Here is a 16,681-nt window from a genome sequence, read left to right as displayed (position 1 = left end):
TAAAAATAGCTTAAAGCCATTGAGAAGAACAAGACGTGGGCACTCACTAGCTTACCACCCAGATACAAGTCCATTGATTTGAAGTGGGTGCTTAAGTTGAAGAAGAATAGTAAAGGAAATGTCATCAAACATAAAGCAAGACTCGAGGTGAAGGAATAAATGAAGCGGCAAGGAGTTGATTTTGCGGAGGTTTTCGCGTCTATGGCTAGGCTCAACACTATAAGGCTGATTCTTATCCTCATTGCTCAACAGGTAGGAGGTCCATCACTTGGATATCAAATCAGCATTCCTCAATGGTGACCTCTAAGAAGAAGTGTACATTGCCCAAATTGAAGGTTTCGTCATCAAAATCGAAGAGCGCAAAGTGCACAAGTTGTCAAAGGCCCTTTACGATTTACGGAAAGCACCGAGGGCTGATCGCTTGTGGATGTATATAATAAAATGATATAAAATTAACAAGAATAAGTGCAAGTATACACTATCAAAATGAGCAAGTAATAAGTAAATTATCAATTCCACATAGAACTTATCTTTTTCGTTACTTTTATTGCTAGAAATTAATTGACTTTTTGGGTATCATTCAAATGGATGTTGATGATTTCAAATCAATTAAACAAAATTATGTGAAGTACACTGACATAAAGTGATGAGAAAATCAACAATAACGAGGAAGGTTTGGCTAAAAGAGATTACATAGATAAGTTGATATGGAAATCACTACAAGGGGAGTAAGATTCGAATTACCTTGTTGATCGAATATCTCAAAGCAAGAACACTTGTTTGAGATTCAAATCACTCCACAAGCAAGATCGATCATGTCTACCTTGAATGATTCTTGTTGATCAAATATCTCAAGGCAAGAACACTTGTTTGAGATTCGAATCACTCCACAAGCAAGATTGATCATGTCTAGCTTGAATGATTCTACATGCAACCTAAACTACATAGAATTGCAAAGAAACTTAGTCATTGGCTAAAGAAAGCACAAATGCATTTTTATTTTGTTTTCCAAGTCTACTTACAAATAAAACATACCATAGTTGTAACATTCATACTTTATGGCCATAATTAACCATTAGGTAAATGTAACCAGAGTAAATAAAAAATCTTAAAATATATTAATGAAATACAATAACTCTAAATTGTAATCCACCCAAAATTTATAACAATGAAATCTCATTTTTCTTCCATGTGGCATTAATTAAAATATCTTTTGATAATTTCAACACATTTTCTTCACATTTTCGTTGAAGTATATTATATGATTGATGCCTCTTGGTTCATATCATAAATTGTTGAGTTTTGTTTGGATTTTAGCTCCTTTTAATGAATTCTCAAGCCTACTTTTGAGGGTCATGCATAGTGATTACTCCCATAATCGTTTTGTAATTTCTATTAACAAGACTGTAGGAGAATTATTGTTTCTAACCCTTCTATTATCTTCAAATATCCTTGCAATGGAACTAGAGTATTAAAGAGAAATTCATTGCTCTCTTTCTTCTTCTGAATAAGAGAACAATTATGTATGTAAAGTGACCAATTAAACAAACATGTAAATTATTAACAGCAACTCTTTAATAAACTAAAATCACACCGTCAACATAGTTAAACCACATAAAACTCTCTTGCCGCCCTATAAAGTTTAGCTCTCCATACAAGCTGAATTAAACAGAGGAATCCACGTCTCAATCATGTAAAATTGATTGAATAAGAAAGAGAGTAAGAAACTAGAGAGTTATCAAGCTTGGTTGTTGTCTTTCAAAGAAAGTTCCCTTCCTTTGAGCTCTCACGTCCACCTCATTGCCCTAATCTATCTATTTTAGTCTTCTTTTCCTTCTGCTGTCAATAGCGGCTGGATTAGAGTCTCATTGCCCTAATCTATCTTTTTTAGTCTTCTTTTCCTTCTATCCATAGCAGCTGGATTAGGGTTCTTCTTATTCCTCTTTGGTTTCACAGCAATAGCAATAGAGCCCTCTACTGTATATTTCATTTTTCTTACATTTGGTGGCTCTCCCTCTTTTTAGGTCCCATTTTTCCTTTTATATTATTTGTTTCTTCCCATTTAGGGTTGAGAAAATATAACTTTGTCGATCTAGGATGTTCTTAATTCGGTAGTCATTGATCCACATGAATTGTTAATGTGGATTAAAATTCCCATGTCATCCCTAAAAAAATTTCTTTCCGAATTGCTTCAGCATCAGGGTCAGCAATTTGTTTCTAGATTTACCAGCATGGTTGTTTCCAAATTTGCTATAGCATCATGGTTGAGCATAAATGTTCTGGAATTTTACCAAATAACTCAATTAGATGTACAATTAGCCTCGATTCATAGAATTTGATATTCTTTTCATGGTAAACCACAATGGCCTATTTCATGCTTATTAATTAGAATAAATGGAGCAATTAATGAGAAAATGGTTTGTATGAGTGCAAAATTAACTACAAAAAAACTTGATATAACTCTACTTTGTGAGAGTTACCAAGAGTATGAAATTTACGCCTAGACAAGAGCTTAAGAATCTAAACTTCATGAAGTGCTCGCAAGAACAAGAAATGTATACAAGAAACAATGGAGACAAAACACTCATAGTTGGCATGCACGTGAATGACTTGATCAATACTAGTATAAATGTGGAAGACGTCTAAGAGTTCAAGCAACAAATGATAAAAGAACTTAAGAAGACTGATCTTGGGTACTCACATACTACCTCGGCATTGAAGTGGACCAGAGGAAAGATTGCATCATGCTAAAGCAATTGGACTATGCTAAGAAAGTATTTCAGCAATTTAAGATGGCAGAGTGCAACCCGACCAAGTAGCATGGAAGCAAAGTTACAACTTATTCACCATTCTATCAACAACACTAACTCATCGGAAGTCAGATGTACTTGACTCGTACTCGTCTGAACCTTTCATATGATGTTGGAATGGTAAATAGGTACATGGAAAATCCTACTATGATGCATCATCAAGCGGTTAAGCACATTCTCCACTATGTGAAGAGAACCACGAGTTACGGGCTGAAGTATCAAAGAGAACAAGGTTCTGAAGAACTAGACAATTTTACTGATAATGATTTAGCTGGAGTCATTGACGACATAAAAACCACCTCATAGTAGAACATATCTTTATTTAGTGATTATTATAGGGATAATGTTATCTCAACTAAAATTTGATCTCTTGGCAATCTCAGAAGCAGCGAAATGTGGCACTATCTTATTGTGAGGTCAAGTTCATGGTAGCAACTACGACATTGTGCCAAACATTGTGACTAAGAAATTTTTTGACCAAAGTGACCAAACATAAACTAAATCCGATCACTCTCTACGTTGACAACAAATCTGCGATTGCATTGATAAAGAATCCAATATTTCACGGACATAGCAATCATATTGACACTCACTTCTACTTCATTCTTGAGTATGTCGAGAAAAGACAGGTTTTTGTGGAGTTCATATGCACCGGAGAGAAATATGTAGCTATTCTTACCAAGGCCCTATCAAGGATTAAATTTTCAGAGACGTAGAAGTTTCTAAGAGTGAAGAATCTCGAACAAAGTCTAGTTTTCGATGTATGTTCTATGTATGCTCTATTGACAACAACAAATAGAATTGAAAAGTATAGTGTTTAAGGTTCTTCTGTTTCAAGAAACTCTTCCTTCAAGTTCTTATTTCTACTTCAATTTATTTGTTTCAGTGTACTTCGATCAAGGGCCACATCTAACATCGTAGTCTATGCGATTGTTTCAGTTTTTGACGCCTCTCTTAGGCTTCGATCGGCTCATTCACAGCTTGCCTTTCTCCATGATCATCGCATGTCCTTGATCTTCCTCGTACTTCACGTTGAAGATCTCCTCCACCCTCGATCGTGGTACCCTTGCATGGATTAGTAACCATCATTGTTGAAATATCATCACTAGCCCAATAGAGTCAAGCCCAATAATTGTACGAGTCCATCATATATTTATTTTAGTAGAGATTTAGGGAAAATATCTCGAGATTTGAGGAGAAAGATATCTAGATATTTTAGGAAAAAGATTCAATTTTGTTAGGTCTAGATTTAGATTTGTTAGGTCTAGATTGCGTAGCCTACAGTATAAATACTCCTCCACGTTATTCATCCAAGAAATCCAAAAAAAACAATAAAAAAAAGCAGTATTCTACACAGTGTCTTGTATTCTCTTCTCGATCGGTGTTAATAAAGAGTGCGAGTGTTTCCCACAGTCAGTTTTGTTCAACATACATGAATACCTTTCTTAATTTCGTTTTAAGTTTTGTTTAATATCCTATTTTTAACCTTGGATTGGTCCGTCGTAGCACCTTAGCCACTTTCTCGATTCTACAAACTGCTTGCTCAAAGTCATTGTCGCCACTTGCATACATTGCAGACACTACATGCTTGGTACCCGAACGCCACCAATTATGTAAATCTACACACGCTAAATATCATGCACCATAACCCCAAATTAGTTGAAGTTTCTACAAAGGTGAGTTTCTTCGATTCAATCGGTATAACTTTTTCCTCATTTTTGTTGGTCTAATTAAGGTTTGGTATTTAGTTTTGGACCAAAATTTTATGTAGGCCGAAAGATGTCTATCTTCGTTGTTAGAGACTCAATCAAATAAGTATCTTTCACATTCAATGACTTTAGAGCTAGGTTACATGTGTATGCCTTTGTCGTAATTGTGTTGTAGGTAATTCATGTGATAGTTATGCATAGATGCATACACATATGTTGGGTTAAAATACGAAACTTAAACACTTTCGTTTTCGAGCCATTTGGGAGTCAAATTCCATAGATGTTAATATTGGAACTTTTTTCCTCTTTGAAACAGGGTCGTTAACTCGTTCATAAAAGATGTTTTCTCGTTTTAGTATCATACTATATTCACTAAAGATTGTCCTAAGCTTAAAGAAAAAAAATATTTACTCGTGTCAATAAAGCCTCACTACCTCAACCCTGTCGAGAAAACCCTCATGAAGGCACTTAAATCATTATGTGAAAAAACTAAGTTTTTCATATTTTTCAACGAAGCGGTAAAGAATACTCATGTTTGATGAATTTGCCACTACGTTAAGAATATCACTTATGGGATCTAATGCATTATTATTTGACATATGTAGTTGTATAAAAAAAAAATTGTGTTGCAGTGGCTCGACTTTGCTAACTATGTGTTAATTGTATCCGTAAGTGTAAAGTTCATCAAGCCTCCTTCACATGTACCTTAGAGAATTGGTACTTTCAGTATTTTGTCATGACACTCATATATTGGAATGATTCGGCTTCACTAACTGTGTGTTAGTTCCTATTGGTTAGAGTAAAACGACCCAAACTCCCTCATGTGTACTTCAAAGAATTGCACATTGCGTATTATTGATTGCGTATTATTTCAAACCCATTTTTTTATATACGAACAAGAACGTTCATGTAACGTTTTAGATTTTCCATTTTTGCCTTATTTGGTTGATTGTTATTTTTATTTCTATATATGACAAGATATTATGTTATACATTTATTATTGTCCGAAAAAGTGCAATTTTCAACATTACCTAAAAATAAAATAAATAATTAAATGCTGGACTTTTATTACCTAATAGAAACATTCATATTTCTATAAGTTTCCTTATCCTAAAACCCTAGAATGCAATTGTCTTCAGATTATTTTTATATTTCTATGCCCAACTTCTTACCTCCCTTGAAAACGATTTTCTCTCTAAACTTTACTCCGGAACCTTGGAGTTGCTCTTCGGAGGAAGAATCGGATAAGGCAAGGTTTTTGGAATAGGGTCGAGCCGCAGACGCACACCCAGCAGCTCCGGCAGCTTCGCACGCGCACACAGTGCGGGTCGGCTCGCACGTGTACGAAATCGGCTCGGTTCCGTCAATTCCCGCAGCTCGAGTTGGCAGCTTAGTTGGCCAGCTCGGCAACTAGGCTTAGCGGCAAGGTATCTCTATAATATATCGATTCCAAGGTTTTTGGCCCTTCTGAAGCAGTTTCTGCCCTTAGTTTTACCATCCGAGGTCAGTATGGTTCCTAAACATTAAAGACAGATTAGGTCGGGGGTTTATTTTGATAAATAGCATGAGGTTTAGCTAGGGTATGTTATGAAAGGTTCTAAGTTTTTATGTGGTTATCATAGGACGTATTTAACCGCTGGGATTAGCTCATTGTGAGAGACTTCAACCAAGACCATCGAGGTAAGTGACCTTACTGTTGGAGTTAGCTTACTACGTGTTGTATGATGGTGCATGCCCTGTGGCCCCTACATGCACCATATTTATGTGATATGATTATGTGATGTATGGATGGTGTTATGTGATGTATGAATTTTGTTGACTGTTGACTGTTTATGTTATGTGAAGTCATGAATGAGATGTTAGTATTATATGTCATGAATATGTTGATCGATGCCATAGATACACGTAGAATTATCGAGTCATGTCATGAAATGTTTATGCAACTAGAATGTTTATGTAATATGCCATGTAATGTAAGTCATGTGAGATGCCATGTGATGTAAGAAACGTAAATGTGATGTTAGCACTACTTATGTAATGGCATGTTAGATATGTTAAGGGACCTCATGCATATATGTATGTCACGTGCATTAGGATTCTTCCCCTTTATGATACGAAAGAATGAATTACGATATTTATGTTCGCCATGATATCATGCGGGCACTTTTCTGTTCTGTGGTGTCTGGCGACGTGTAACACGTTGTGCCCGACCAAGTCAAGCCCAGGGGGTATGTATACGAGCCCGCCTGATGGGTCCATGTATGAGTACATGGGTCGTGTGTGAAGGAGTGCCACACACCCAACCCTACCCAGAATAGGAAAGCGCCCAAGGCTAAGAAAAGTTTATGAAAAGTTAGGTCCCGCTCATATGTTGCATGTGTTTGCATTCCTAACCCCAACAGTGGGGTGACTTCATATGTTGCATGTGTTTGCATTCCTAACCCCAACAGTGGGGTGACTTACTGAGTATTTCATAAAATACTCAAGCCACTTGAAAAATGTAGGTAGCACGTGGCTTGAGTATTTTATGAAATACTCAGTAAGTCACCCCACTGCTAAGGTTAGGAATGCAAAGACATGCAACATATGAGCGAGACCTAACTTTTCATAAACTTTTCATAGCCTTAGGCGCTTTTCTATTCCAGGTAGGGTTGGATGTGTGGTACTCCTTCACACATGGCCCATGTACGCGTACATGAACCCACCAGGCGGGCTTGTATTCATACCCCCTGGGTCTAGCTTGGTCGGGCACAACGTGTTACACGTCGCCGGACACCACAGAACAGAAAAGGGCCCGCATGATATCATGGCGAACATAAATATCGTAATTCATCCTTTCGTATCATAAAGGGGAAGAATCCCGATGCACGTAATATACATATATGCATGATGTCCCTTATCATATCTAACATGGCATTACATAAGCAGTGCTACATCGCATTTACGTTTCTTACATCACATGGCATCTCACATGACTTACATTATATGGCATATTACATAAACATTCCAGTTGCATAAACATCTCATGACATGACTCGATAATTCTACGTGTATCTATGACATCGATCAACATATTCATAGCATATAATACTAACATCTCATTCATGACTTCACATAACATAAACAGTCAACAGTCAACATAATTCATACATCACATAACATACACAATCTACAGTCAACACCATCCATACATCACATAATCATATCACATAAATATGGTGCATGCAGGGGCCACAGGGCACGCACCATCATACAACACGTAGTAAGCTAACTCCAACAGTAAGGTCACTTATCTCGATGGTCTTGGTTGAAGTCTCTAACAACGAGCTAATCCCAGCGGTTAAATACGTCCTATGATAACCACATAAAAACTTAGAACCTTCCATAACATACCCTAGCTAAACCTCATGCTATTTATCAAAATAAATCCCCAACCAAAGCTGTCTTTAACGTTTAAGGACCATACTGACCTCGGATGGTAAAACTGTGGGCAGAAACAGCTTCGGAAGGGCCAAAAACCTTGAAATCGATATATTATAGAGATACCTTGCCGCTAAGCCTAGTTGCCGAGCCGGCCAACTAAGCCGCCAAGTAGAGCTGCGGGAATTGATGGAACCGAGCCGATTTCGTACACGTGCGAGCCAACCCGCACTGTGTACGCGTGCAAAGCTGCCGGAGCTGTTGGGTGTGCGTCTACGGCTCAACCTGATTCCAAAGACCTCGCCTTCCTTACCCGACAAGCGACGAAACCCTAGTTTCCGCCTCCCCGATTCCGGCGACACGCCGACGATCCCACAACGTCCTCAACACCGATTTCTGACGGTCAACCTTCTTTGACACAATGATCCCAACTTCAATGCCTTACTTCTACTCGATTCCTTCTCTGAAAGCAACCCCATCATTCCGGAAGAAAGTTTGGAGAAAAATCGTTTTCAAGGGAGGTAAAAGGTTGGGCATAGAATATAAAAATAATATGAAGACATTTGCATTCTAGGGTTTTAGGATAAGGAAACCAAGAGAAATAGGAATTTTCCTATTAGGTAATAAAAATCTAGTAAGGAGATTACATTTAATTATTTATTTTATTTTTAGGTAATAACTTACTTGTTGAAAATTGCACATTTTCCAACGAGAATAAATGCATAACATAATATCTTGTCATATATAGAAATAAAAATAACAATCAACCAAATAAGACAAAAATGAAAAATCTGAAACGTTACATTTTGCTTTCAAAATTTGATGAAAATGTTTTCGAACTTATTAATTATTATATAAGTTCCAATATTCTTAATGGAACACCGAGTAAAATTTTAATCATTCTACCTCGATTATTTATTTTATACGCTCCTTTATTATTCTTTTATGAGTTTTTAATTAACAACGAACGTTCACAACAACAATCAACTGAATAGTTACGTGAACACAAGCTATTCCAAGTATTAAATTAAGTATTATTGCACACCTTGTCCATTATAACTCCACCCACTAAAAAATATTAAGACCACACATTATACAACATACATATAAAACATTGGCAATAACATTTCTATGATAAATACACAACATTTTTTATTTTATAAGCTTTAAAAACCCATATATTTGATAGAAACCTTTAAAATGGACATTATTTGATCTTGCTTTCATGGGCCTATTCATATTGGTTTCTTGCCTCTTCCTTCTCGTGGTGCTCGTGAAATGCATACCCACCGGCCCCCACGGCCGCCGCTGCCGCTACCTCCTCCTCTACCTTGTGCCTGTGTCCATGCTCTGAATCTTCCTTTGCCTCGTGCTTCTCATGCTGTTCATACATTTGGTGGCCATGGAAATAAAAGTTTAAAATAATTTAATTTAATCATGTCTACCCATATAATAAGAAAATTGACCAAAAAATAAAATAAAATAAAGTATTTGGACTAAATTAGCAGATATTGTCTGCCCGTTTCGTATCATCGTCAGCCTCACGGTTTTAAAACGCGTCTACTAAGGAGAGGTTTTCACACCCTTATAAGGAATGTTTCGTTCCACTTTCCAACCGATGTGGAATCTCACAATCCACCCTTTTAGGGGCCAGGGTTCTCTCTGGCACACCACCCCGTGTTTGGCTCTGATACCATTTGTAATAACTCAAGCCCACTGTTAGCAGATATTGTCCACTTTAGCTTGTTACGTATCACCGTCAGCCTTACGAGTTTAAATCGCATCTACTAAGGAGAGGTTTTCACACCCTTATAAGGAATGTTTCGTTCCCCTCTCCAAACGATGTGGAATCTGACAATCCACCCTTTTAGGGGCTAGCGTTCTCTCTAGCACACCGCCCGGTGTCTGGATCTGATTCCATTTGTAATAGCCCAAGCCCACCGTCAGCAGATATTGTCCACTTTAGCCCGTTACGTATCGTCATCAGCCTCACGATTTTAAAATGCGTATACTAAGGAGATATTTTCACACCCTTGTAAGGAATGTTTCGTTCCACTCTCCATCTAATGTCGAATCTCACAATCCACATTTCTAGGGACCATCGTTCTCTCTAGCACACCGCCCGGTGTCTGGATCTAATTCCATTTGTAATAACCTAAGCCCACCGTTAGCATATATTATCCACTTTAGCCCATTAGGTATCATCATCAACCTCACGATTTTAAAACACCCTACTAGGGAGAGATTTTCACACCCACGTAAAAAAATGTTTCAGTTCTCTCTCCAACCAACATAGAATCTCATAATTAAAATTATAGGTAAAAGATTTTGAATTTAAACTAAATTATTATTTTCATACAATTTTAGCAAAAGGCTTGTTAATTAAAAAAATATATATTTTGAAAATTAATTTAAACTATTTTGAAAATTTGAACTTTAAATAAAAATAAATAAAATAAAGAAGATTTATGCATGAAATTTATATATTAAATAATATTATATACCAAGGCGAAGGCACCGGCGGCTGCAGCTCCGATCTCGCCGAGGTGCTCAAGGTGCTTGTGGTGTTCCGCTTCCTTTTTGTTATCTGTCCTATCCCCACCACCGTACACGCCGCCCTGATCTTCCAACCCGCCGTACCCACCACCGTACTCCCCGGATTTATGTCCAGACTTACCTTCTATCTCACCGTATCCACCACCGTACTCAGTGTCCTTATTTTCCGACTCACCATAGCCACCCCCGTACTCGGTGGCGGCCTTTTTTCCAGGCTTACCATAGCCACCACCGTATTCGTCTCCCTTATCTTCCGACTCACCGTACCCACCCTCATACTCAGTAGCCTTATTTCCCGACTCACTATAGCCGCCATACGCGGCGGCAACTTTATTTCCAGACTTACCGAAGCCTCCACCGTATTCGCCTACCTTCTCTTCCGACTCGCCATACACACCACCGTACTCGGTGGCCTTATTTTCTGACTCATCATAGCCACCACCGTACTCTACGGCGACCTTATTTCCGGACTTACCAAAGCCACCACCGTATTCGCCTGCCTTATCTTCCGTTAAGAATGAGAAATAGAATTTGATCAAATTAGAGTTCAATTTATACTACCAATCAAATGAAAAAATATTAACGAAATATCTAAGACATATTTCATAACTAATTATTATTATATATTATATTATCTTCTAACTCACTGTAATCTCCACCGTCATATTCGTCGGCCTTATTTTCTGATTCACCGTAGCCACCGCCATAACTGGCGGTTTTATTTTCGGAGAGGTCAGAAGAGTAGGTGGAATTTTTGGAGAATCCAGATTCGGAATATGGGGTGGTTTCGGAGGGGATATTTTCTTCCTCCTCCTTGTGGCGGTGGAAAAGGCCGTGGTGGTGGTGGTGGCGCTGGTGGTTCTCCTCCGACATGGTGGTTTCTAGTTGATTGTATTGTATTGCTAAATTTGATGTCTTGCTATGGTTTGAGCAAGGAATGGCCTAAGTATTTATAGGGGAATTGGGAGGTGGATACACACACCGAGTTAAGTTATTTAAGTGATTTATTTAATTTCATTATATATTTAATTAAAATTTGTCACTTAATTTTAATATTTTTTAAATAATTAAAAATTAATTTTAAGGTAGTTAGAGAATAAATAATAAAAAAAATTTAATTAAAAAATAAAATAAATATCTATATCTATATCTATATATATTCCCTTGTCTTATGCAGTAAGCAGTTGTTGGTGTCTTTTTGCTTCCATTCCCATATAACACCAATTTCAATTTCTAAAATCTTGTTTTCAAAACGCTCTTTCGAAATCTCTCAGCACCTGTTTTTTAAAACTTTTTTCTTGAATTAGGACCAGAGGCTCGAGCATACGTCGCTTAGTCGTAGGTGCGCAAGAACGAATATATATATTTCTAAATTAATAATAAATTAAAATTAAATTTCTCATTTATTTGAATCGAATTCAAGGCAAATATATTACGGGTCGGGTTGAACGGGGTTTTGGAGTCATCGAATATTTTGAACACCCACATATATATATATATATATATATATATAAATATGTACCGACAGTATATTTATCTAATTGGAAAAGGAAATTAATATCATGAACAGTATTATTGATATTTGGAAATTATTTTTGAGATAAATGGGAGTGAATAAAAGCTGTTAGGTTAGGTGGCATTTAAATCAAGAAAGGATTTAAGTAATGGACGGTTGGGATTAATTTGGAGGTCCACGTAGATTTCTGATAAGCCTTGGGACCACTAAAACTGAATCCCAATCCATGCAATGTCGACATGACGTAAAGGGTATGGAACCTACAAAGTTCGACATATCGTCTTTATCCTTGGTAATGAATTTGACTCCTGTACAACATCATCCCAAAATACAAGGGAACGCGCCCTATACACGAAGAAATTATTGAATAAAGCAAAAATAATAATAATAATAATAATAATAATAATAATATAGTTATCTTCCAATGAAAAAACATAAAATTTGGACGACGCTAGTCTAATGATTATAATATCTCAGATTGAAAAAATCTTTTAGATCAATCCAAAATTTCAGGTTGGTTGGATTAGTGACGTGAACCGATCGGATCGTCAGGTTACCATGTCTAAAATTTCATAAAACTAAAATATTAAATATTCACGAGTCACAATGTTCTTAATTTTTTATAATAATTTCAAAACTTGGCAGGAATGGGTTAGATTGTAAACTTATTTTTTTATTTGACCTGACAAAAAATGTTAATTTGCAAACGGACCCAAACTTTCGATTTTTAAAAATTTCAACTCAATCCAAACTGAAAGAAATCTTAGTTCGAGTTAGTCGGATTCTTGTGTTATATGTGTTGGATGAAAGTCTGACATCGGCTAATTTAGGGAATGATCAGGGGTTTATAATCGAGGAATACTCTCTCCATTTGTATGAGACCTTTCGGGGAAGCCATGAGAGCTTATGCTCAAAGTGGACAATATCATGTCATTATGAAGAGTCGTGTTCAACTAACATGGTATTAGAGTTATGCCCTAAAACATGTCAATAGAATCCTCAAATGTCGAACAATTCTTATTTACACAAATAGATAAATTAGAAGTTTCACGTGATTTTTTTTACTTGTAAAAAACACACTCTAGGTCTAGACATTGTTCACCAATTTTTGGCCCCGTGGACGATGTAACTTAACTCTCGGGGGAATTTTCTTTTATATTCTCATACTTAGTACGCTTACTTTGCCTTGACAATAAACATTGGTATCCTGGGTTAAAGGCGCGACTTTATTACATATCATTGAACAGTATGGTGTCTCATTCTGAACATCTCTGTGTAAGTTTAACTGGCAACCTATCTATAGGAACTACAACAGAAATTTATAAATTTTAGCATTTTGTACTCTACGAGTTTGCATATTCATACACGTTCTAAGATCTAATTGGATAGAGTTTTCATCAAGTCATCTCCTCTCGGACTTACACAATTAGAGAACTAACCATCAGGATTTTATTTTCCTCTTTTTTATACGGAATGTTACAAATTAGAAATTAGAATAGAAACTACCATATTCAGAGTGGGTCCCACGTTTTAATACCGAAACATTTATAGANACCTTTTTTTTTTTTTTTAGTTTCGATTCCTCGATTTTTCATTTCACATTTAGAAAAAGCGACCTTAGAGAACTTGTGACTCTAGTGATGAACGAGTGGATGGATAAAGTCTTTGCCTACTTAATTTGTTAATTAATNAGTTGACACGTGTCAATAATTAAAGTGGATTTTAAATAGAACTGATATGAGGATTTGGTTGTGATGGGACACGATATGAATTGTGACCGTTGGAAGTTTATGTCGGCAACGGCATATTCTATCAGCTTCCAGATGGCACTCTCTCATTAGCCACAAGGTTATGCTATACTAATTATTTTGTTTTAAAAAAATATTTCTAAACTTTACAAAATTTTAATTATATTGCTCTTACGGATCATTTTGGATGTGTGGACGATGTGTAGAATAATAAATACACATCCAATTAGCCCGTTTAGGATAGCTGCCTGAGAAATATAGACTGATATGATAGGTTCTACTCATGATTGTATATGTTTGCATCTATCCCCAACAGTGGGGTCACTTACTAAGTATTTTTTAAAATTTTAAAATCACGTGCTACTTCTATTTCAAGTAAAGGCAAGGCAAACCTGTACGACTGACGAGAACATCACAGCTCAAGACTATGGCACGTGCATGATGGTGTTAATATAACACATACGTAAGCAATTTGGATCTTAGGCACTTTTAGACATCAATTATAGTAAATAACTAGCATGTTCATTAAGTATTAAAACTTATTGAGTTTGAATACTAACCTTTTGTAGTTCAAACTTCTTTTTCCTCACGAACCGGTTTCGAACCACCACTAGTGTCTTCTCCACTATCCTCTGGCCTTAGAACGGGATTGTGGAATCCGGTGAGTGACTAAACTTAGGAGGGATTTTGTATATGTGAAGAGAGTGTTTGTGAGAGGTTTTTCTCAAGGTTTTTCACCAAGAAGAAGAAGACCGTCCATGTACCATGATCACTCTATTTAAAGAGTCATGTTTGCATGTTCATGCAAATTTGAGATCACTAAATTTTGACACTTAAAATTCAACTCAAATGTTTGGGATTATGTGGCAAGCATGCATGTTTGAGTTAACCAAATTTTGACACCTCAAAATTCCACTAACATCGATTTTTCCATTAAATGAAGTCAACATTTTGACTTTCTTCATTTTAATTCAACAATTAATTTGAATAATGAATTTCAAATTAAAGTAAAATTAAATGGTTAATTAAACTATTTAATTAATATTTAATATTAATTCAAATGTCAATCTCAATCAATTCCGACAAATAATTCATTAAGATATTTAAATCTTATTTAAATATCTCAGATTCTCTCTTTTTGTTTAATTCGTAAATAAAACAAAAATGCGGTTAAATATATCGTATATATGTAGCGCATATTCCCTAATTTGAATTCGAACACTTCGAACTCACTCGTCACACTGTTCTATGGTTTAGTCCGATATGAGCTAGCAGAGGGACCTAATGGACCTATAGATCATGGGCTCCAACGATCCAAGATTAACCGATTAAACTCATTAACCTGGTTAACCAACATTCGTTAACTACTAGGACACTCCACTATAGCCTAGTAGTTGCACTCCCCTCACTATAGATATATTTCTGTCCATCTGATATAACCATGATTAGTAAGTCGATCCTTCACAGGTTGTTCGTAACTAGAGCTGGGTCAATTTACCGTTTTACCCCTGAAGTTACTTCTTGTTCCTTATGTCTCACTGATCCTCTAATAAACAATTGGTTTGTGGTCCAACCAGTAAACCGAATCCCTCTCAGGCCAATGAGAGGGTGGGGCCCCTTGTTCAAGACCTGGAGTCAGTGCTTAAGGGAACTACCTTTCTTCTATCCCTAAAAGTGGGTAGGAGTGAATTCCGTCTTGCACCCCACGTCCCCAGCCATTCACCCAGTCTTACCCCTGAAATGGGAGGCCTGTTGAGTCGGCGAACTAGAGCCACTCTCACCCATGCAAATCTAAGGATAATTCCGAATAAACAGGAGTTCATGGTTAGCTCAGGATTAAAACCGAGTTACCTAGGTTATCGAATGAAAAGAAAATCAGTCTCAACAGTAAACGACTTTATAAAGTGAGAGTGGTTTTCTTCATGGTCCGATCTTATGCAATACTCATTGCATAGGACGCCCCCACTCACATGTCTCCACATGCACAATTTAGTGATCGCATTGTTTATATCATATACAAAAGTGGGCCGCATCCATAGTGTCCCCAGAATAAGGTACTCAGCCTTATCCTTATACTATAGATCATTTTGACTATATACTTGAACTTGATCCACTCTTATGTCTCTACACATAGTTCAAGTAATCATACTATAGCCAGAGTGTTCTTAGTTTATTGGATTTAGATTAATGATCGTAAAGTTCATTTTATTCAATAACAATCTTTACTGAATAAACAACAATAATAACTTTATTGAAAATAGAATATGTTTTTTGTTTACAAACTATGAGTTTTAGGACATAAAACCCAACCGTGCATAGGGTAGTTGCATTTATTTCCTTAGAGTTCTGTTAGAATAGGGTGTTTCATTTAGTATTTCGTTGTGTCATTTTAAAGATGTTTTCGAACATGTAAGTCTATGACAGTGTTTAAGATGAAGTTTATGTTTTATGATGAAGTTTAAATGCTTATTTTAGCACAAAAGGATTATGTTATAATAATGGTAGCAACTCTAGGTGAGTAGAAATCTAAGGTCGTTACCTGTGGGGTCCTATGCTCAGTTAAAAACTCAATCTTGACCTATACCCGAGGCTTCATGCATTCCCCACGACATAGTCTAATACTTGCATCCACAGCTTCGTGCGTTCCATGTGAGACAATTTGCGTATCTATGTCCAAGACTTCATGCGTTTCTGGCGACATATAGTTTGAATACCTAGCCCAGGGCTTCATGTGTTTCCTACGATGTAGTATGTTTTATCAGACCATGTTGCACTGCGCATTAGGAAGTCTTAGGATATCTTGGATTCTCGTTCTAAGAGTTCTTTGTTAATTCTTGAAGCAAAACTAAGGATTTTTTTTTTTTTTAACAATTATGCCCTAATCCATATGAGTCATAACCTTGATTTCTTATAAACTGTCTT

At 36.5% G+C, this 16,681-nt stretch overlaps 1 protein-coding gene across 1 annotated transcript; it reads right to left on the bottom strand.

Annotated features, from left to right (window-relative positions):
* Positions 1 to 8,952: 8,952 nt before the first annotated feature.
* LOC111784480 (glycine-rich cell wall structural protein 1.8-like) lies at positions 8,953 to 11,413 on the bottom strand. Its single transcript, XM_023665172.1, has 3 exons — positions 11,143 to 11,413; positions 10,444 to 11,000; positions 8,953 to 9,320 (listed from the first exon to the last, which is right to left on the bottom strand). The coding sequence occupies exons 1-3, from the start codon at positions 11,366 to 11,368 to the stop codon at positions 9,171 to 9,173; spliced, it is 933 nt and encodes a 310-aa protein (XP_023520940.1). The 5' UTR covers positions 11,369 to 11,413; the 3' UTR covers positions 8,953 to 9,170.
* Between the last annotated feature and the right edge of the window lie 5,268 nt (positions 11,414 to 16,681).

Source organism: Cucurbita pepo, unplaced genomic scaffold (assembly GCF_002806865.2).
Source record: "Cucurbita pepo subsp. pepo cultivar mu-cu-16 unplaced genomic scaffold, ASM280686v2 Cp4.1_scaffold000211, whole genome shotgun sequence".
NCBI classification, from domain to species: Eukaryota; Viridiplantae; Streptophyta; class Magnoliopsida; order Cucurbitales; family Cucurbitaceae; genus Cucurbita; species Cucurbita pepo.
Note: the sequence above shows the minus strand (reverse complement) of the source record. Positions and strands in the feature narration are given on the sequence as shown.